General features: G+C 40.0%; 10 protein-coding genes across 10 annotated transcripts; 4 read left to right on the forward strand and 6 right to left on the reverse strand.

Moving 5' to 3' along the window:
- Positions 1–20: 20 nt before the first annotated feature.
- Positions 21–3,422, reverse strand: MTC5 (Mtc5p; the record flags this gene model as incomplete). The annotated part of the gene is made up of 1 exon (XM_037290365.1): positions 21–3,422. One exon carries the CDS (start codon positions 3,420–3,422, stop codon positions 21–23), a length of 3,402 nt encoding a protein of 1,133 aa, XP_037146260.1.
- Positions 3,423–3,800: 378 nt separating this feature from the next.
- Positions 3,801–8,567, reverse strand: ARO1 (pentafunctional protein ARO1p; the record flags this gene model as incomplete). Its single annotated transcript, XM_037290366.1, has 1 exon — positions 3,801–8,567. The coding sequence occupies one exon, from the start codon at positions 8,565–8,567 to the stop codon at positions 3,801–3,803; it is 4,767 nt and encodes a 1,588-aa protein (XP_037146261.1).
- Positions 8,568–8,830: 263 nt separating this feature from the next.
- On the reverse strand, positions 8,831–9,838 carry SWF1 (palmitoyltransferase SWF1; the record flags this gene model as incomplete). Its single annotated transcript, XM_037290367.1, has 1 exon — positions 8,831–9,838. One exon carries the CDS (start codon positions 9,836–9,838, stop codon positions 8,831–8,833), a length of 1,008 nt encoding a protein of 335 aa, XP_037146262.1.
- Positions 9,839–10,094: 256 nt separating this feature from the next.
- HG535_0G04210 (uncharacterized protein) lies at positions 10,095–10,658 on the forward strand (the record flags this gene model as incomplete). Its single annotated transcript, XM_037290368.1, has 1 exon — positions 10,095–10,658. The coding sequence occupies one exon, from the start codon at positions 10,095–10,097 to the stop codon at positions 10,656–10,658; it is 564 nt and encodes a 187-aa protein (XP_037146263.1).
- Positions 10,659–10,713: 55 nt separating this feature from the next.
- MIM2 (Mim2p) lies at positions 10,714–11,052 on the reverse strand (the record flags this gene model as incomplete). Its single annotated transcript, XM_037290369.1, has 1 exon — positions 10,714–11,052. One exon carries the CDS (start codon positions 11,050–11,052, stop codon positions 10,714–10,716), a length of 339 nt encoding a protein of 112 aa, XP_037146264.1.
- Positions 11,053–11,079: 27 nt separating this feature from the next.
- ECM18 (alpha/beta hydrolase family protein) lies at positions 11,080–12,546 on the forward strand (the record flags this gene model as incomplete). Its single annotated transcript, XM_037290370.1, has 1 exon — positions 11,080–12,546. The coding sequence occupies one exon, from the start codon at positions 11,080–11,082 to the stop codon at positions 12,544–12,546; it is 1,467 nt and encodes a 488-aa protein (XP_037146265.1).
- Positions 12,547–13,397: 851 nt separating this feature from the next.
- On the reverse strand, positions 13,398–14,333 carry HG535_0G04240 (uncharacterized protein; the record flags this gene model as incomplete). The annotated part of the gene is made up of 1 exon (XM_037290371.1): positions 13,398–14,333. The coding sequence occupies one exon, from the start codon at positions 14,331–14,333 to the stop codon at positions 13,398–13,400; it is 936 nt and encodes a 311-aa protein (XP_037146266.1).
- Positions 14,334–14,572: 239 nt separating this feature from the next.
- Positions 14,573–15,625, forward strand: HRT3 (SCF ubiquitin ligase complex subunit HRT3; the record flags this gene model as incomplete). The annotated part of the gene is made up of 1 exon (XM_037290372.1): positions 14,573–15,625. The coding sequence occupies one exon, from the start codon at positions 14,573–14,575 to the stop codon at positions 15,623–15,625; it is 1,053 nt and encodes a 350-aa protein (XP_037146267.1).
- A 732-nt stretch (positions 15,626–16,357) lies between these two features.
- On the forward strand, positions 16,358–17,290 carry INO2 (Ino2p; the record flags this gene model as incomplete). Its single annotated transcript, XM_037290373.1, has 1 exon — positions 16,358–17,290. The coding sequence occupies one exon, from the start codon at positions 16,358–16,360 to the stop codon at positions 17,288–17,290; it is 933 nt and encodes a 310-aa protein (XP_037146268.1).
- Positions 17,291–17,425: 135 nt separating this feature from the next.
- On the reverse strand, positions 17,426–20,893 carry KIN1 (serine/threonine protein kinase KIN1; the record flags this gene model as incomplete). The annotated part of the gene is made up of 1 exon (XM_037290374.1): positions 17,426–20,893. One exon carries the CDS (start codon positions 20,891–20,893, stop codon positions 17,426–17,428), a length of 3,468 nt encoding a protein of 1,155 aa, XP_037146269.1.
- Between the last annotated feature and the right edge of the window lie 178 nt (positions 20,894–21,071).

The following is a 21,071-nucleotide window of genomic DNA, read 5'->3' on the forward strand; positions in this document are numbered from 1 at the left end:
GATTTTCAAGCAGTGTGAGTTCATATAAGACAGTGACATCCACAGCCGGAAGCACATTCGTCGCTGTGTTTCCACCATTCTTTTGCGCAAGCGGCATGCATTACATGTTCGCATTGTTGGCAGACAAATATGTTTCTGGTAACTTTGAGACCACAGTAATTACAGTGTTGAAAACATACATTTTCCTTGTCATCATTGATCCATTTAATGGTCAGTCCCCCGAAAGAATCTTCTGAATCAGGTACGAAAAGAGAAAGCGGCTTCTCCGTATCATTTTGTTTCGTGAGAGCGCTGACCTTGATCATTTCTACTCTTTGTATAGGTAAGCCCCACCGAAACAGCAACTTGGCATATTGATAGCTGTATCGCCTAAAATTTTCAGCATCTTCAGAATCGAGTAAGTGTCTTACAGGGTCCTCAAGAGCCTCTAAGACATCGTCATGCACTAACTGCACAGAAACGTCAGGAATTCTTGAGTGGTACAGGTGTGATTTAGGAAGCTGAACTGTGCTAGAAATAGGTGGACTCAAACTTGATATTCGTCCGGTGTAATTATAATGTCTAGCACTAAAATAATCTTCGGATTTCACAGAAATTGCATCAGGGGATTGCCTATTTTTCTTTAAAGGCCCAGAATATGATAAATTCATACTACCTGAATATTGAGAATGCGAGTCATTTCTCCATGATCCGGAGGGATCATTCATATCAAATGTAACAATACTTTCCAATGTTTCTCCAGTGTCTTCTTTGTCATCCGTAGATTTCGAAGCAACTCCAAAGAGTTCATTAGCTACGATGCAGCATATCATGGATATCATTTGGATGTTTTTCTGCTTTTCAAAATAAGCAACAGCCTCTTTAACAAACCACTTTATACTCATTGGATGATTGTCCCACACTAAGTTGTAGGGATTTTCATTTTTATTTGTCATTAATAGGTCAGAAAGAATTTGCCAGCAATGACTTATCTCTTCCATCCCAAATTCCTCCGCGATCAAAGCATTATTGCGAGATAATTTTTCTAGATCACCATCGGAATCTATTAATTGATACTTAAGGGCCAAATCTCTGCTTTCGGGTATTAGGAAACTAAAATCTTTGGAGAATATAACATTCTTATGTTCTTTAGCGGAGTCTACTGTCTTTGCAGATCCAGAATAAGCTGAGCCAAATTTTTTCGCAAAATTGCCAGCATGCAAGGCAGGCAATTTAGTTCGCACCACTACTTCATTTCTTAATATATCGCTCCAGTCTTCATCAAAGCTCTCATCAGAGTTATACGAAAAAGATTCGTCGTCCGATGAGCAGCGTGAATTCCCCTGCGTACTTGTAGTATGTATAATTGTCTCAAGATAAGTCTTTGGTCTTGTGGTTCTAGATTCAGTGTCGTTCTCCACTAAATGTTCTGAATCCACCAATAGCTTTGGATACTTGTTTCTATTTTTATTTTGTTTGACATTATCGCGACCGGTGAGTCGAAGAATTGCCTGCTTCTTATCTTGATTCGATTCAGATACAAAAAAGCAAAACAGTTGACCCTTAGATGACCATACGGCACCACACTCATTGGGCACCGGTGTGCTATCAAATGCAGGATCTTTTTCAGATATTGGACCTTTTTGCAATTGCCTAGATGCTAAGACATCTTTTTTGTAATCTTCAGTCTCCGAATCGGTGGAAGTTTCCGATGAGTAATGCGAGTTACTTTCTGAGCTCGGAAGCGATGATAGACCTTCCAAATCATCAATTTCAAAATTTATAAGTGGCTCATCATCATTTATGTCATCAAGATTGACTTTCTCCCCTAGCAATAACCTCAAACAAGGTTCTAGACAATAGAGACCAGAATCTGTATATTTTTGTGAAACAAGTCTCAGATTTTTCAAAATCTCGAGTCTTCTTTCTGGAGATAGGTTGCCGTTATCTTCAATCGAAAATATAGGAGAATTCGCCTTACTCGGATAGCCTGCTGCGAATTTAACATGAATTCTTAAAAATACATATTCGTCTGCCGTTTCCTCTGAAGCTGGTGCATTTAAAGTAACTATTAGTTCCCCGGTTGACACCGATATTTTTTCAAATACTATTTTGGGAAATTTGTGACCTATTAAGCTCACTTCTTCACCCAGGTTTTGAATAATTCTTTCCTTAAATATACTTTCAGGTGAGTCTGCATGGTTCATTCGGACTCCAGATAACCATGTTATGTGATTCAAATCATCACTTTTCTTCAAACCTGATGTTGATACAAATGTCTCCTTTATTCTCTTAAAATGGTCTTTTTGTTCTTCAGAACTTTCATCATTTATCTCTCTATTGTAACTAACGTACTCGTAATTATGCAATTTTTCGTTAAGCCTCCTGTTGCGCTCAAAGTTGACCTTTTCAAATACAAAATCAGGTACAGGCCAGAGCCTTAAGTCACAATCTTTAGACCAAGTTACTAATTGAAACTCTCTATCATCTACACTGTTGTCATAGGAATGTCTAGACCTCCAAACAAAATCCGTAACTGGGTCGGTATGTCCTTTGAAGGCATATATAGTTTGTAATTTAGAACTCATCTTCTCTTCCGCTTCAGGCTGTGAGAGATTAGCCAAGTAAACATAATTATTCCCACCAACAGTAGGCATTATGCAGCACCCTTCTCCAAATGGTAAATATCGACCTCTCCACACAGGAAAGTCCGCTTTTATTGTCTTTTTAGCTAATGTACAACTAACTGAATAATCCCAAAATTTAACAGTTCCATCATTTGATCCAGTCATTATCTCAGATTTTTTGAACCGATTGAAGTCTATACTGTTAACACTACTTCCATGGCCCACAAGCTTCCCAAGTGGTTCTGATCCTTTTCTAAGATCCCAAATCGTGACGTCATTCCCATGCGCAGAAGCTAAAATATTCTGATCGTGGTAGTTCCACTTCACCTGTGATGCACCTGAACGCCAATCACGAGTTGTGTAGAATGGTCTCTTTGGACTTCGCATGTCCCACGCATGTACATATGTATCAATGGAACAAGTTGCCAGGATGTCAGGATGAAGATAACTGAAATTAATATCTGTGATAGCCCGAAAGTGTTTGTGCAAAACATGTTCTATAGCTTTATTAGAGGATCTCGCCAGGTTCCATATGATAGCCTTTTGATTTGAAGTCGATACAACCCAAAAAGGCTTGGCGGGATGTGGCGACCATTGAACATCTGCCACTTGCCAGGGTGTGACATGTCGTAGCCATCGCGGTGGTGAGAAAGGGTCATCCAAATCAATGATGTGTAGTCCTTGTCGGCTTGCTAACACAACATCCCGACCAGATGGGTTTATGGATATCGCGTTGACCCCCCCGTCAACACGCAAGGACAGTGCCTTCCCAAAAGTTGGAGATTGATAAGGATCTCCGCCGACGTACCCTGTCATTCAAGTTTAGATAGCAACTTTCCCGAGGAACAGCGCTCGTCTTCCTAAACTCATCTGCTCAAAATGGCATATCTCTCTATTAAATATGGTCTATATGGATCAATAATCACCTTCACGTGATAAAAGAGTTACAGAAAAAAATGTGAATTAAGCGATTACAAAACTGTACGGAAATAGGTATCTTTCATTTAATAGCATCGGCATGGAATTGTGTGCTTATGCCTTGCCCATTACGATGTAACGAGCTCAGGTACAGCCTGCGGCTGTCATATCTCAAACACTCTGTGAGGTACATTATAGTTATATATTTTTATATGGATATACGCAGCCCAGTCATAACGATTCTTGGTAACATGCACATTCGTAGCTTGCATTCACTCAATGCTTTGTGACCGCATCAAAGATTGCCTTAAAAGGCGCTTTGAGGCCAGTCCAGATCTCAAATTGCGCAACTCCTTGATGAACGAGCATTTGGGATCCTGGAACTGTTTGCCATTGATACTTGTCTTGCGCTAATTTCATAACAGGTGTCACACTTGGCTTATACGCCGCTTCCAATAGTGTTGGAACGAAAGACGAGTTTTTGCCTTTGTTTAAAGCCCTTTCAATCCTTGATAGGAGACTTTCCTCTAAGGCATTGTCTCCAGGAATGCAGCTAACTGCCAAGCCGAAATTATATTTGCTTTGAGTAACCTCATCACCAGTTTCCACTATAGTGATATTATACTCAGATGGAAAAGCTTTTTTTAGATCACGGATTTTGGAGATTGTTCTGTTGATCAAGAAGATTTCAGAACAGCCCATTTCGTGCAATGCATATATTGCGGCTCGTGAAGTACCGCCTGAGCCCAAAACGAACCCTGAAACGTTAGTTAGGATCTCAGGAACACCGTTAGCAATTAGGGAATTCTTGATACCCAACCAATCGGTATTGTCACCTCTGAAGCGGTTTTGGCCGAGAGGGATCACTGTATTGACAGCGCCAATTAGTTTCGCTGCTTCACTCAACTCGGACATGTACTGCATTATATCCAGTTTCAACGGAATTGTGACAGCCAGACCACCCAAGTTCTTGTTTCCATCCAATAAAATTTTCTTGACATCTGCAGCAGAATCCGTCTCAAACTTGTCGAATTTGTGAGGTAATCCCAAAATTTGATAACCAGTATTATGCAGAATCGGGGATTTCGAGTGGCCAATTGGCTTTCCTACAACAAAAAACTCTCTTGTTGAAATTCCACCCATGGATGTGTAAATTTGGTTAATTTCTGCGAGTGTTAACTGACCAGGCGCAGCTGACTGTGGTAATAGATGAGATGTAACAGGAGTTAAGACATTGTTGAGGACACGGGAAACTTTTCCCACTTCTGACATGTTGATAGCAATCAAAGGCTTGCCCTTGTGGGTTTCCCTGAATCTCTCCAAGGAAAGGTTGTCTTCAAATTTAGTTGCTAAACCGACGAATTTTATTATATCAACATCCAAAGAGACTGCTTGATTATATCTATTCTCCCACTCTGAATCATCCCATGAATATTGAGCCTCAAAGTCATGATGAGAACCAATGATTTTGGTATAACCTTTTTGGTTCAAAACCTTATACTGAAGATTACTTGGCAAAGTTAATTCTAAATCAATGAACTCAACACCGGCCTTTAATGCTGCAGCATACAAGTTTTCCATTGCCTCGAAATCGTCATCCGGAAATTTACCGCCCTGTTTTTTGGTTCTGACAGTGAAAATTATTGGTAAGCTATTCGTAGCAGTTCTCAAAATTGAAATCTGTTTGCAAACAAAATCGACATCGTAATTAGCAAAATGGTCAACCCTAATTTCAACAGCGTCACATCCGTAAGTGATAACCGGCAGTTCATCAATTTGTTCTGCGAGATCAGAAAAAGTCAAGCAAACGAAAGAGGATCTTTTGTGTGGTATTTCAACTTCCTTTAAACCAGTAATACTCTTGATGTACTTGTCAAATGTTCTTCTTAAATTTTGAAATTCAACTTCACTAGAGCAATGTGGAGCAAAAAAAGTGAAATTGCAACAGTCCTTGTACCATTTTTCTCTCCTTTCCCAAACATCTCTTATTTCTTCCACATATGCCGGCCTGGTAGGGTCGCTTTGCAAAAACACGATAGTTTCCTCAATATCCCTGTGCAAATGCAAGACAATACCGCCCTCTGAAGCATATTTCTTTAAGGTTTCCCTAGCTTCTGCACTCTCAACAATTCCTCCACCGGTTGAAAAAACGTATTCAGAATCACCGTATTTGGCAATAACTTCCTTAATAATGTTAGTCTCTTCTTGGCGGAACTTCTCCCAGCCATTAGCTGTCACGTATTCCTTCACGCTACCATTACCATATCTTTCTTCAAACAGCTGGTCCAAGTCAACCAACTTATAGCCTAACTGAGAAGCACACCATTTACTGATAGTTGTTTTACCAGCTGCTCTCATTCCAACAATTACAACACTTTTCAACGATTTTTGACGTGACAATTGATTGGAAGGTTCGGCTCCATCAAGTCTTGCACCCAGTTTACTATGTAGTACATCCCACCAACCTGGCCATGTCTTTCCTGTACAATGCCTTTCGAGAATTTTGACGGTTTGGAGACTGCTTGTTTTGTTCGAAGTAGAATTAACCATTCCAGCCAACAATGAGAAACTCATTGCAACACGATGATCGTCATATGAATGGATCGCAACAGGACCATTTGCGTTAGAAGGTGACTTCAATTCTTCAATGGAATCTAAACCATGAACCTGTATTCCATCAGGAAGTTCAGTAGTTGATACGCCAAATTTCTTAAGCTCTGTTGCCATTGCTTGAATTCGGTTACACTCCTTCACACGTTGATTCGCAATTCCTTCTATTGTTGTTGTATTTCCAGATTCTACACCATTGCCATGCGCAATTGCGGCGACTACACAAGCAGTTAAGAATGCATCTGTCATCGGCTCCATATCCACATGCTTCAAAGGCTTTAATGTGCCTTTTGGGGGACCCGTGACTGTCGTGCTCGTTGGACCTTGCTCAACTTTACAACCCATTGGCTTCAATACATCAACGGCAAATCTAGCATCACCTTGCAAAGAGTCACTACCAATATTAGGTATAGTAACTGTACAACCATTCATTGCGGCAAAGGCTAACGGGTAAGTCGCACTTGAAGCATCGCTTTCTACTAGATACTCCGGTGGATTGACATATTGAGCTTTTGGGATATGATACGTGAAAGGTTCTGTTTTTGAAGTTTCAACCTTGATACCAAAATGCTCCATCATCTTAATGGTCATTTCAACATACAACTGGGAAATAGGCTTCCCACCAACAAGAGAAAGGGTAACTGGAGTTTCGGCGTAAGGTGCACACATCAGAATAGAGGAAACGTATTGCGAAGAAACTGTAGCTGCCAATTCTATTCTTCCACCTTTAAAAGGTGTATTAGTATCAACTTTTAGGGGTAAAGAGCCTTCATTCTTCAAATATTCAATTTGAGTACCATTAGATCTCAAAGAGTCAACTAATGGACCAATTGGTCTTTGTTGCATTCTTGCATTTCCTGTTAAAACCACGTAATCATTTTTGGATGATGGACCAACTAAAGCAGCAAGTGAAGTTAAAAACCTTGCCGCAGTACCAGCATTTCCTAAATATAATGGATCCGAACATGCACGAAGAGTTTCTCCACCATGACCTTCAACGACAACAGTATCACCATCATCTTCGTATGATATCGTTGCACCGTTTAATTTTTCAACGGCAGTTAACATATGTTTCGTATCATCTGAATGCAGAAGATTTTTAACTTTACATTTTCCTTTACCTAGAGCAGCCAAAATCAAAGCACGATTAGAGATTGATTTTGAACCCGGTGGTGAAATGATCTTGTTTTCGCTTTTATCGATGTTTCCAAATGGATAGACAAGAGTTTCATCAGTCAAAACAAATCTTAAATCTTCATCTGACACATATTGTGCTGAGCTACCATAACATGAACCAATTCTTTCCAAAATAACAACTTTCTTCTTTGCACCATCGTTTTTCTTGTCAATACTCATTTTTTTCAGTAGAACGTCTATTGGTGTTTTCTTGTGTAATGTAAGATCCTTGAACCACTTCTCATCGGGAGATATTGGTAAACCATACGCGGCTAAAATTTTTGTTAAGCGAACAACTTGAGTTGTAGATAAAATTCCCCAATAGCGAGAAAGTTCTGCTTCTTTTATCATACCGATGGAGACACATTCACCATGCAATGCTTGAGGCGTCAATATCGCTTCATAAGCATGCCCAATAGTATGTCCGAAGTTCAATAAATTTCTTAGGTCTGATTCACGCTCGTCCTTGGAAACAACTTCAGCTTTAACTCTGATACTCTCCAACACCAACTTATAAGTATGTTCCAACATAAGATCAATATTGGTATAAGATATCTCATGAATTTCTTTGGTGTCATCGTTGGTGACTTTAATCAACTTAGAGTTGTTGACAACATCGAGAAAGGTAGATGCATTGTTTTCCAGTCTCGCAAATTCTTCACCATTCCAAATACAAGCCGTTTTGATGACTTCTGCAATACCGTTAATAAACTCTCTCTTTGCCAAGGTTTCCAACCATTTAATATCCACAAGAACGAATTTTGGTTGCCAAAACGTACCTATGAAGTTTTTACCTAATGGCGTGTCCACAGCTGTCTTACCACCTATGGATGAGTCAACCATCGCTAACAAAGAGGTTGGAATGTGTACAACACGAACACCTCTCATAAAAGTTGAGGCAACAAAACCAATCATATCACCAACGACACCACCACCAACGGCAATGATCAAAGTATCACGTGTGCATCCCTCATTAAGCAGGAAATCCTCAATTGCTTCCTTGGTCTCCCTGTTCTTGCTAGACTCACCGGGCTTCACGTAGTAATTCAATAACCTTGAACCTTGTGGAAGTTTCTCTCTCAATTCCCTCGTCAACTGTTGATAATAAGGGACCTTGTACAAATTCGTATCAGTTATTACCACATAGGAAGATGACTTACACTCTTGGTAAATTGTATCTACAATATGTGAATGTATATCATGTCCCACATGAATAATGTCTTGACCGAGAATGCGAATCTTTTCGAAAGTCACCATTCTGTGCTGCTATGCTGCTGAAAACTACCACTACTCAATTGATCGATAGAATTCCAACCGCGGTACCAACAATATGCTAAACTGTGTGTATATATATATCGTGACTACTCCCAATCCTGTTGCTAAACCCCCATTATGCTGCAATTCGTTTTTGTGATGATGGGTGATTCAGTTTCTCACGATACCCTGCGGACATCCGGCAGCACCACCATAAGAAAAATTTTCGTATAATACGTTTTGACTCATAAAGGTCGTCAAAAGAGTCACGTGCAGAGTTTAGTGAAATTAGCCATTAATGAGCCTGAATCATATATGTTTAGGATCTCTGATGTGTCTGTTAGTACTCTGTAGTTGTCCAAAGAACTTGGAACCGGATCATAAGGGTTCGTGCTGTAAAATTGATTTGCGTCATTGTCAATGGTGTCTTCTGATTCCGGTGACGAAACCGACTTGATGAACCAACGATTGTCCGGAGTAGCGACTAATCGGCCCTCCCTGAGAATATCGTGTAGAGTAAACCACTTGTCCTTCTCATTTGTGGTCATACCATTTCTCACGAGATCAAGTTGCATGAAGGTAAAAACTCCGCAAATTACTGCAAAGCTTCCGCAGAGAATAGTGAAGAGGGTGATACTTTTGGGATACTTTTGGGTCACCTCATCTCTTGTTATGGTTATGTGTACCATTCTCAGAAAGCCGTAAATCATCGATATCGTGTTCGCAAACAAGAAACCATAAAAATATTGGTAATTTCCCTTACCAATGCAATTGTTCACCCAAATACAATGATGATCAGCTACAAGCACACAAACTCCACACAGACTACAATGACGGGAGCGTGCAGGCTTGGCCACTCGACATGTGCGGCATTTGACATTAGGATAATACAGCAGGTAGTCATAGGGATATTCTTGTACTGCTGTTAGGTTATCCGCCGAGTTGTATGGGGCAACGACCATACTGAGCCACCCCAAAAGCGGCGTTACAATGATCAGCAGAGGAAGGACCAGAACTTTTTCAAATATGAATAGCCGCTGACTCACAGCTGGTAGCACAAATTTGCCAAGTTGATGTACAATAAATCCATACAAACCAAAGTAGAATCCTGGAACAACGTAAAACTTCCACCGATATCGCTGGTTATCTTGCAAAAGTGGTTTGAAAACGTACTTGTAGTATATGGAAAAGGGGAACAGATCTTTGTAAGAAGGTGACAACAGCAGCACCACAACCTGCAAAACGGTCACTCCCACGAGGAAAAGACCTATCATCGACTGAGTTAATGCTTATAATAAGTCAGTTTGCCTGCAGAACATTCCCTCACCCTTACGGAGCTACTATGGCTTAAATTTGTTCTTTGTAAAATTTGCCTGACACGATAATCTGTCTTTTGTTATGGTATCGCGATTGCGTAACAACTACGGCAAAATGGAATATTGTAAAGAATGTTGAATTGTATGACAAAAGTAGAGATCCAATTGCCATTACAGGTATCATACTAACTTAACTTTGCTTCACCAGATAGGAATGAGTTCACCAGCAGGCTTGGAGGCTCAATTGGGACCCTCGATTTCAATTAGTGTGGGACTGATACTGGATTGTTTGAAACACTTACGAACGGTCATACAGAATGAGTCTCTGTACCTCAACTCAGTAAAGCTTAAACGAGAATCAATCCGGGCAGCTTGTGAGCTTTTCTGGTGCGATGAAGACATCCACAGTGAAAACAAGAAGGAAAGTCAGAGACTCAAAGCCACAATGAACCTCGTTGATCAAGTAGGAAAAGTGGTAGAGAAGCAACAAAGTGTTAAATCTTGGGTCGACGTCGACAAACTGCTGCGCACGATTCTGCCGCTCAAGAAAAACGTACTACTAGATACGGCCTCTAGTAGTGCATGGTCTCTATTCTTCGACCCTAAAATTCTTACTCTTTCTTTGATTGAAATTCTAATAAGACTCTGCGAATCTATTAGACGGCTACAGATCAAACTAGCTATACATGGTGCGCTTCTTAATGTCATTCATAGGAGTTTTATTAGACCATTCAATTTGCTGCTGTGGTCTTATGCTAAGAGAGAGGTGGCAAACTAGATATAGCAGTATATACCTACTTTTTACTTTAATGTGTCGAGCAAAATAAGGTCATTCATCGCCACCATTGTTCCATAACGCGCTGCCATATAGTCTTGGCCACTCTTCTCCCCATAAATTTTCCTATTATCGGCAGTAGCACCCAATTGAGCACCTTGTTTAGTTGTTGGATAGATTCATCCCATTGCTGCTGCGCATCCAGCAGTTGCGACTCATATATATCATCTATCTCATCGGAAGAATACTCCGTGTCATAATCATCATCGTAGGCTGCATCGTCATCAATTTCCTCTTGCATTCCGTCTGCCTGGTCACTGGGCCATTCATCTACTGGAATGCGTTCCATCACAATCGGGGAGCCATAGGATCTGCTTTCTGCCATTGCATGATTCATTGAATATATCAATTTAGGTTGCTGCAAATGCTATCACAAGTTCATGAAAGATTGTTTGGCACTTTTGTTATCTCTTTACTTTTACTGGAACCTCTTCCGTGGGATCGCCATTTTCGAAGAGGCGGTTTCGATGCACAGTGCATAAAAGAACACAGGATGTCTAATAGCAGTATAAGAGGTGCCCGAGTGGCAAAAAATCATATGTACATCTGCAGACAGACAGTATATATTAGGCAAGCATTTAGAGCTTTTGGGACGTTCGGTTCAAGATATAGCTCGCAGGGAAAAGAGTTCAATAGAGTATTTCGGTTGGAAAGAGAGATGACCAAGGAGGAAAAAGAGACTGAGGCAGGAATAATGGCGTGGTTATCACAGTGGAACCGTTGTAAACGGGAGGAGCAGTTGAAAGATTTCGAGGATCGAATCATGGAAACAGTAGAAGTGGCAGGCACAAAAGAGAATTCTATGAAATTCAATGAAATTAATGAGTGGCATTTTCATAATGCAGCCGCTACTGATATAACAACACCGACTCTTTTGATTCACGGATATGCGGCCTCGTCAATGGCATACTACAGGTCCTTCAGCAAACTGACACAGAAGATAAGAGATCTTTATGCAATCGATTTACCCTCTTTTGGCGTATCAGCCGAGGTACCACTTGTTCTTAATCCGGATAAGCTGCTGCCACTCAAATTGAAGCATTTGGATGAAGATAAATTCAAAATACCATATGTGATTGATTCGCTGAAAACCAAGCTAGCCATTCAGCAAGTTGAGGATTATTATGTAGACAGTATTGAGAGATGGAGGAAAGAGAACAAGATTGATAAATTCAATCTTGTGGGCCATTCTTTTGGTGGGTACATATCTTTCAAGTATGCGATCAAGTATCCCGACAGTGTTTTAAATCTCTGCCTTCTGTCACCTTTGGGTGTAGAGAGTAATGTCCATTCTGTCAACAACGATCTTCAAAATGATACGGTGTATAATTTCCATTACGAAGATTTTTCCTCAAAGTTCTACAATAAGAGAAGAGAAATTCCCAGCTTCATATTCAATAATCAATCAGATGTATTAAGATGGATGGGCCCTGTGGGTGCAAGACTTTGTTGGGGTTATGTGAATTCTGCCTACAAAGCAATACCAACGATGGAATACAAACAATACGTCTTTGAGTTGTTGTATGGAAAGGGCGGAATACCCAAAACGGCAAGAACTACATTCACTAAACTTTTCACTAGGAATCTCCTCGCTAGAGATCCTATAATGGATTCACTGAGGCAATTGCGTGCCAAAAAAGTGTTGCTTGTGTATGGCGATCATGATTGGATGAACAAATATGCCGGTGCCCTGATGGTGAAGCGTCTTAATGAGATGAGAAATAACACCAGCGCCGAGTATATCGAAGTTCCAGATGCAGGCCATAATCTGTTCTTACAAAATCCAAATTATTTCAGTTCCTCACTAACAAAATTCTTGGCCAAAGAATGAAAGGGACACAAATTCATTTCAATAATCGTTACTCTTGTAAATAAATATACCTTTCAATGATGATTTCTGTCATAACCTATTATTTGACCATAAACGATGTTTAAGTGCATATTTACCGAAAAGCAACATGCATAATAGAACACAAAGAGGATGTATACTTCAAACCCGCCAAATCTTGAGATGATACACTTGGCTCCAACAAATATTAATGACTAGAGTACTGCAAAAGTTTAAACCATATGCGCATAAACCTTCTAACTGCAATTGACCAAGTAACGTTGCAAAGAGTGAATTCAAATTGCTTTTGAGTGACCAGGATTGCAGAAAAAAGCTGAACCATTCAGTCAAATTGAAACAGTATTCTACATCCAAATTATAATTTTTGGTCGAGTAAATAACTTGATATTTAAATTATATGTGATAAAGAAAAATCAGCAGAAACTTTGGCAGGAGCTATTGGATTTCCACCTCAATATGACCCGCAGGTGGGCTCATATATTTATGATAGAGTTGAGTGCTGCAATTCAATCAAAATGCCGTGGCAATTCGCATTTTCATTCACATTTGAGTCTGCTTCTTTAGATTTGGACATCCAAAAGTTTAATGTGTGTAAATTTGACCGTAAAGTGCATTGAATTGACATGCTAAAAAAATGTCTAATACTTATAGACTCACAAAACACTCTAAATGTAAGACGACAATTTGACAGAAAATTCATTGATACACAAAAGTCGTCCGAACCACCGATTTGGGTTACTGTAGAGAAAGTTTTCAGAAGTAGTATATCACGCACGTTGAATGTGGCGGACAGGTTTCTCGATTTGAGAGAAATCAAAAGCAGTATTCTTCGTTTATGCATTATCTTCCGCATCGAAATGATTTAAGTATTCATGCAAATCTGGATCATTCTCCACCAACACATCAAGTAGCATACTTTCTGACATATTTTTAATATCATATGCGTCTAATTTACATTCTTGCGAAGCACAGCTACTATTCTCTTCATCCGAAACTTCTGGCAGAAAAATAGGACCATGATCAGGAATTTCATACTTCTTATTATGCATAATGTTTATGACACGTTGACTGGATTTCAGAGCTCCCAGATTTATCACGTCCATAGTTTTCAATTCCCCCGAATAATTGATCAGGAGATTTTTGCAGATATCAAATAGATTACATAGAATTGCCCTTTTTTCAGGCTCGTTCTTGAGGATGGATAATGCAAAAGTCGAATCTTTCAAATCCTGCAAAATCTTAAGATCACCTGTTTGAGGAAGGATTTTGATAATGATTGCACACAGTAGTCTCAGTCTATCAGGCTTCCTGAGATGATCTGGCTCCTTATGCTCCACATCGTTCGGCCACCACGACGGTTTCGTAGAATCACCTTTGATGTACGGATATTTCGTCTTTTTCTTGGGTTCAATGATCTTAATCCAAACCTTGGCGATCACCTTACATGGAACCTGTCTCAAGAGCTTCAACGCACTTTCCACATACTTTTCCACCTGTGAGGGTCTATCAACGGCAAGTTTGAAGGTTTTGTAATCATGCGTTTCTTGCGATGGTATCTGACTATGGTCTGCTACAGAGTCATTCCCTATCGAGTCCCAAATATCGGGCGATACAAGACTTTCGGTTATCGGATCTAAATACACATCTGAAAGCTTGTTATTGCGATCTTTAGCAAACCTGTCTCCTTTTCTAACAAATACAGAAAACTCATAGCCTTCCTGCTGTAGTGTGACCATCAAATGCATAAACTTGTTCATTTGTAAAAGCATTCATAATCACTTCGGTTAAACTATGTAAATTCAACCTAGCCACTATTTAACCTCTTTCATTCTCAATTCTCTTAAGTATTAGCTAAATATGCTTAGGTCTTCGTTTGTACTTTTAAATTTGGCTACTTGTCTCAAACTGTCTCAAAGCAGCGTTTCATATTCTTAAAACCATAAATGAATCGCTCGCAATGCAAGCGTCTACACAACTAAGAAAAGGGCTCAGCAAGCGATAATTGAACATGATAGAACAAAATTTGCAAGATGATTGTTTCCAAATAGCTGATTCGAATTGTCATGAAGCCATAGTGACTTGGGAGAAGGGAGCCTTGAAGGAAAAACAAGGGTCGATGACTGATGCAATTAGATTCTATAGACAAGCACTAAAGTTACATGATAATGTCGAAAAATTGTATCGTGAGAAAGTGCAAAAAGACTGGAAATTGCAGAAGCAGCTGCAAGAGCTGAAACTAGAACAAGACAAGGGTTCGACACATGATGACCTTGATAACGATTCCAAGACTTTTGATATCAAGAATGAAGAGGAGATTGAGAAGCAAGAGCTACCGCCCTGTTGGTTATTCGAAATGCTTCCGGACGATGTCATTTTACGTATTGTAGCACACACCGTTTTGGTTTCTGGAACAGCATGGATAAATCTGTCATTGACTTGTGCGAAGTTCAATGAATTATGTTTCCACAACTCAGCTCCTTTTAAAACTTTTGCATCGTACATGTATTCAAGACAGAATTACGAAAAAGCAGCGCCAACACTTGAATTTGACAGAAATTGGGGTTGTGACTATCAAAAAATGCTGAAGGAAAGACCATACGTTCATTTTGAAGGTATTTATATCAGCACCGTAAATTACCTTAGACACGGAGCAAATGCAGAAGGATCCTCATCTCTAATCAACCCAATACACATGATAACGTACTATCGATATTTCAGATTTTATCCGGATGGATACTGTTTAAGACTTTTGACTACTGAAGATCCAACTCAGGTGGTAAACCATTTCTCCCGGAAATCTCCACCAAAAGATAGTGGGTTATCGAGATGGACATTGCGTGTAGTGGATGGAGTTGGAACTCTTGAAATCTGCAGGACATCTGAAAAATATTCGTTCACAGAAGAGTTTGAGATACGTAACCGAGCCAACAGAAGGCATCAAAAGTTGAAGTGGCTGCATTCCACAGTAATCGATAGAAATAACAACGTATCCGAATGTTCATTGAGGAACGAAAAACCCTTTTTTTTCTCAAAAGTGAAATCATATGCAGACCATGATTAGTCCTTTTCATCCTCGAAACAACACACAGTAATATTCATTGTAATAAAGGATTGAATCAAAATATTAAAAAAAAATCCCGTTGTTATAAGGGAAACCTGGATCAAGATAACATTTATAGAGCTCACAGCGAATTTTGCTACTCCTCAGAGGCAAGACAAAGACATCCTCATGGAATGTGAATGCAAATGTGTTCAAGTTCGCTTCCTTCGGGATTATGCACCTGCTTATTATTCTTAGCAAACGTGTCAGAGCTATTCATGTAGTTTTCCTGAAAAGGATGTAGAGTGATACTGAGATGACTTCCTTTGAGGCACTAACCGAGTCAAACAGATGGCTCAAATCTAAGGACCCCAAAAAAGTTCAATTGCAAGCACAGGAATTGCAGTTCAATCCAGTAAATGATGTCCCTGGCTGGACAAGACGGCAGAACGTATAATTTATATGAAGTAAAAGCTTTATTTCATCAGATTCTAACTATTTCCCTATATGTCTAGTTGGCTATGAGGAGCACATGACTTTCACGCCTTATTCACATGATAACATTTTGTCGGTTGCATGTGAAAATAATATATATATGTTTAAAAGGTTGGGAAAGCTTAATGAAGTGTAGATTCTATCATGGTATTCTGAATAATTATGTGCGAAGCTCTTTAAGCTCATCGAGAGGCTTGATTCAGCAATCCTACGTCTTTCAAGGTATACAGAGGGAAAGATACTGAATGACGAGGCGTAATGGACTCACTTTCAGGGACAGGTGTATTCGATCTGTTTAATCTCGACAATGGTGATGACATTGATTTCGAGACAGCATACAAGATGATAAGTAACTTTGACGACGAAATGGTGCTTCCGAAGATGAATTTCGTGGAGTTTACGGAAATTGGTCTCAGTGGCACTTTGCCATCAATGTCGCACCTGGCACCAGGGGTGGAAGAACCGCAGGAGCAGAACCAACAGGAAAATGAGCACCGGGAGGATGGGGGCCAGCATGAAGATATTAAATCATGGATACATAACGATAAAATCCATGAGCCTGGCTTCGATAAAAATCAAGTCTCATCTTCAAGAACAATGGTTGACATACGCTCGTCCTCAGCAAGGCCTGAACTTCTTAGCACATATGAATCCAATGCTATCGAACACTTTTTGGACAATCTGATATCACAAGATGAGGGTTCAACCACAACAGCACCGTGCAGAACTTGTGAGAGCGATCTCCAAGTGCCCCATATTGGAGTTGACAAATCGTTAGAAGAACTTGTACCGCCAATGGCGAAGACAAGCACAAGAGAGAGAAAAGAGTCATTTGATGTATATGTAGCGCCTGTTGTTCAGATACCTGACATTACGATCTCAGACTCGGAAGCTCCAGCACATTTGGCCCACGATCCACGGCCGTTGAGAAAGTGGAAGCACGTCGAAGTTGAAAGGTCGAGACGAAATTGTATAAAGAAGACTTTTGAAGAATTGATTTCATTGACGAAATATCCACGAGGCGAGAACAATAAAATAGTCAAGTCTTCTTCCGATAAAAGAGTACCGAAACATACACTTTTAGCTTTCATTGTAGAGGATATGAAATCAATTTTGCAGGCGAATGAGCAATTACTTCTTTTATTGGAGGAATCTAAGGGTAACACAGGACGAAAAGGGGAACATCATTAGGCATTATCGTCAAACTAAAGTGAAACGAGAATAATTCGAAATATTTATACATGAATTCTTAAATTGTATATTAACTCAATTAAAAATATTAAAAATAACAGATAAATTCTGTCGTCGTATTGTAAATGCCCGTATCTACAAATTCAAATCTCTTAATATTTCAGATGCCAATTCTTTGTACATCCACGTGTTTCCTGACATCTTCTTGAAATGAACACCAGCTAGACCTACAATACGAACCTTAACAATATGAATTTCAAACTTTATAGGGGGCCTTTCTATTGCGCCTGAAATCTCGCCATCTATTTCTTTCTTATTCATATCGTGGACTCTTGATGTTGTTAAAATATCATCCTGGTTCATTGACTCCAAAGAGGCTGAAGACAGTTCTCCTGACATGTTGCTCTGATGCGGCGATGAAACAATAGATAAATTTCTCTCGTGCTTCATGCCATTATTGGGTAGTGGGGACGACAAAGCATTTGTTTGAGAATATTTATTCACTCCATGGAGTCTGAGTGATCCATGTCGTGAGTTAGACCTTCCATGAACAGGAGACGCAGCATTCCACCCTGCTTGTTGTTGCTGTTGTCGTGGTGCCTCTGTTTCTTTCGCATTGTGAATGGATAGTTTTTGAATGCAAACAAACCCTCCTTTAACCTCTTTGAATTGTATATGCTTCTGCTTCAGTACGTGAATGATCTTATATCTCACAATCGGCAATGGCTTGGATGAAGTAGTCTGCACCGAAAAGAAACCCTTTAAAAATAATGACCTCGGGTAATCGATAGATGGCATTGAGCCAGGTGGCGCTTTTGATGCCTCTTCGAGAATTTGTTCATCCGTTAGCTCTTCATTATATGGTTTAATATGGACAGTTTCAGTAGTGCTGGAATGCCCCGTTGTCATTCCCAAGGATGAAACTAATGCACTTGGAGAAGTACTACCTCCACCATTAGATAGATCATCTACAGCCTTATTGTCGTCACCGTATCCTAAAATCCCATGTTCAGCATACTCTTCCGGCGAGATATCAGCAGACACCGGTGGTCTCATATACTTCGAATATTCACGGCGCGTATGTCCAACTGATTTGGCTCTAGCACTTGGATGTAACTTCCGGCCTTTTGTGACGTTCAGAGGCGGTAGCGGTTTGCTTTCATCTTGACCTTCGGATGGTATCAACTTATTTGTTGTCAATGTAGTTTCCGTATCCTCTGGACTTAAACCTTGCTTTTCACGTTGCTGTTTCACCAGGCTTTCGGCATTGAGAGGTAAAGCAGGTAGTTCTGAGTTCTGCTTTTGTGATGCAGATCTCGTAGGAGATCTTATAGTGTTCAAAGGTCTCGACACACTGGGTTCCCCAAAAATTGGAACCTTCATTGAAGCAGGTGTACATTCTGACACAGCACGAGAGTGCGTTTTTGGCAAACTCTTACCGTCTTCATTTGAAACTTCAATTTGAGGGCGTCTCACCTGCGGCACAGGCTGTGCTGTTTCTGGTAACCGAATTGGTTTCTGTAACTGTGTTTGCTGCTCTTGCTGTTGTGGCTGCTGCTGCTTGCTACGACGTTGAGACAACTTTCTGAATATATTTCCAAATTTTGGTTTCTCAGAAGTATCCATGCTAATTGGAGACGAGCTCCTCTGTTGGTAATCACTTGCTTGAGGTATGGGTGACAATACGTATTCCGGTTCTGTTTGATCGTCGATGCTTTTCTTCGCTGTAGGTGAAGTGTGTGCTTGTTCTGGTATGGCCAATTTAGGTGGTACAAGCACCTGCAGCCGCCTTTGACTACTAGCGATAGGAGGATTTGCCATATTTCGAGGGGCATCGAGAGTTGTATTATTGGTATTTGTAATGTTTTCGGTAACATTGGGTTGATTTATTTGCGGTATCGGAATTTGAGCTCCCTGAGGTAAACGTTTAAAGCCTTGCGGCGTTTCGATTGGTCGCTCTAATCTTTGAATATTTTGTTGTTGTTGTATTTCTTGCTGCTGTTGCTGCTGTTGTTGTTGCTGTATTTGCTGCTGTTGTTGTTTCTTTTGTAGTTTCACTAATTTACGTCTCAACATCTCATCTACCAAATAATAAATTGACAGTAGTGGATGATAAGCTCGCGTAGGATCTTCAAATGATTTATCGGCATACACTGCACTGGGAGAATTCGTGGCTGCTAAGTTACCAGACTCCATTGTCATTGTTCTATTAATGTCATTACTAGGGCTCACATTACGTGCATTGAGGCTAGTCAAAGTAGCCCAATACTGTTGAGACAGTTTAACATACGTGTCCTCTTTTATAATTTTTTGTAAGAATTTTATGGTTTCATCAATATCATCTACGAATTCTAAGCGGAACATTTCCTTCACAACATTAATATCAAGCATCTCAGTTGTCAAAGGAATTCTATTCGGAACATAGGACGGTGCTGGGAAATCAAAACCTCTAATCATCCAATGATGCTCTACCACTTGTTTTAATGATGCTCTTCGTTTTGGATCGACCACAAGCATTTTCGATAATAAAGATATTACCTCTATGGAGAGATGCTGAGGATATTCAACTTTGCCTTGCTTAATTTTTTCATGGAGGACGCTTGAGTTTTCGTCATCGAATGGAACTTTGCCACAAACTAGGACATATAGTACTACACCAAATGACCAAACGTCAACTTCTGGTCCTATATAGGGCGAAGCTTTTAGAAGTTCGGGGGCAGCGAAATATAAAGACCCACAAAATGTATGTAACTGCTTCCTTGAATCAAATAAATTTGACAGACCGAAGTCGATAATCTTGATTTCACCTGACGTGGATATCATTATATTTTCAATTTTTAAATCTCTGTGTACAATGTTATTGGCATGTAGGTATTGCAAAGCACTGGCTACACCTCTTGCAAACGTTCTAGCATGATGCTCCCTTAATGAGCCGTGTTGAATAATATAATCAAGTAATTGTCCACCTGAAACATACTCAAAAAGCATATAAAAATGATTGGACATTGTGCACATTTCGAACAATCTACAGATATGTGGATGATAAAGAATTTGCCCTAATGAGGCCTCCCTAATAGTTCTTTTATCGCGAGAAATTTCCTTTTCCAATTTTTTCTGCCTCTCTAACATTTCTTGTTCATTCTGTGGTGGAGGTAAAGACTGCTCTTTGTGAAGAAACGCCTTCGTAGCCCTATTAACAATTTTTATTGCACAAACTTCGTTGGTATAGTGATGCTTAGCCAGTTTTACTTTACCCATAGAGCCTGCTCCAACCGTCTCTAAAAAATCCCAGTCACCAAGGGATTTTCTATGAAACTGTTTTGGCTCCATGGCACGAGGTCTTCCATTCCTCTGTGGTTGTGATTGCGCCTGCACCTGCGATTGAGGGTCTGAGGTTATTGAATTTTGCCCTTCGCTCATTCCCGACACTTCTGCGGCTGGCATCAATGGGGTTTGTGGCGAGCCTGTAGGAGACATTTGTTGCTTACCGCCCTTCATCCTTGCAGTAGCCGGCGCTACAGGTGCTGGTGTTACGGCTGGAATTGAATCATCGCCACCCATTTTAAACTGAGTATTGACAAGGTAGTCGTTGGTCGTTGGCATTGGCTTGTTTATTCTGATAATTGATCCTAAAACCTAGGGTCTGCTCTTGATGAACCAGTATATATCCAAACAACAGAAAGGACAAAAGCAACTATCGGCCACGATTCAGTTGCAGTAAGAATAAATTAAATTACTTGCCACCTCTAATGGAATGCCGCCGTTCTGGATTCTTAAATGG

Source organism: Zygotorulaspora mrakii, chromosome 7 (genome assembly GCF_013402915.1).
Source record: "Zygotorulaspora mrakii chromosome 7, complete sequence".
Lineage (NCBI taxonomy): Eukaryota > Fungi > Ascomycota > Saccharomycetes > Saccharomycetales > Saccharomycetaceae > Zygotorulaspora > Zygotorulaspora mrakii.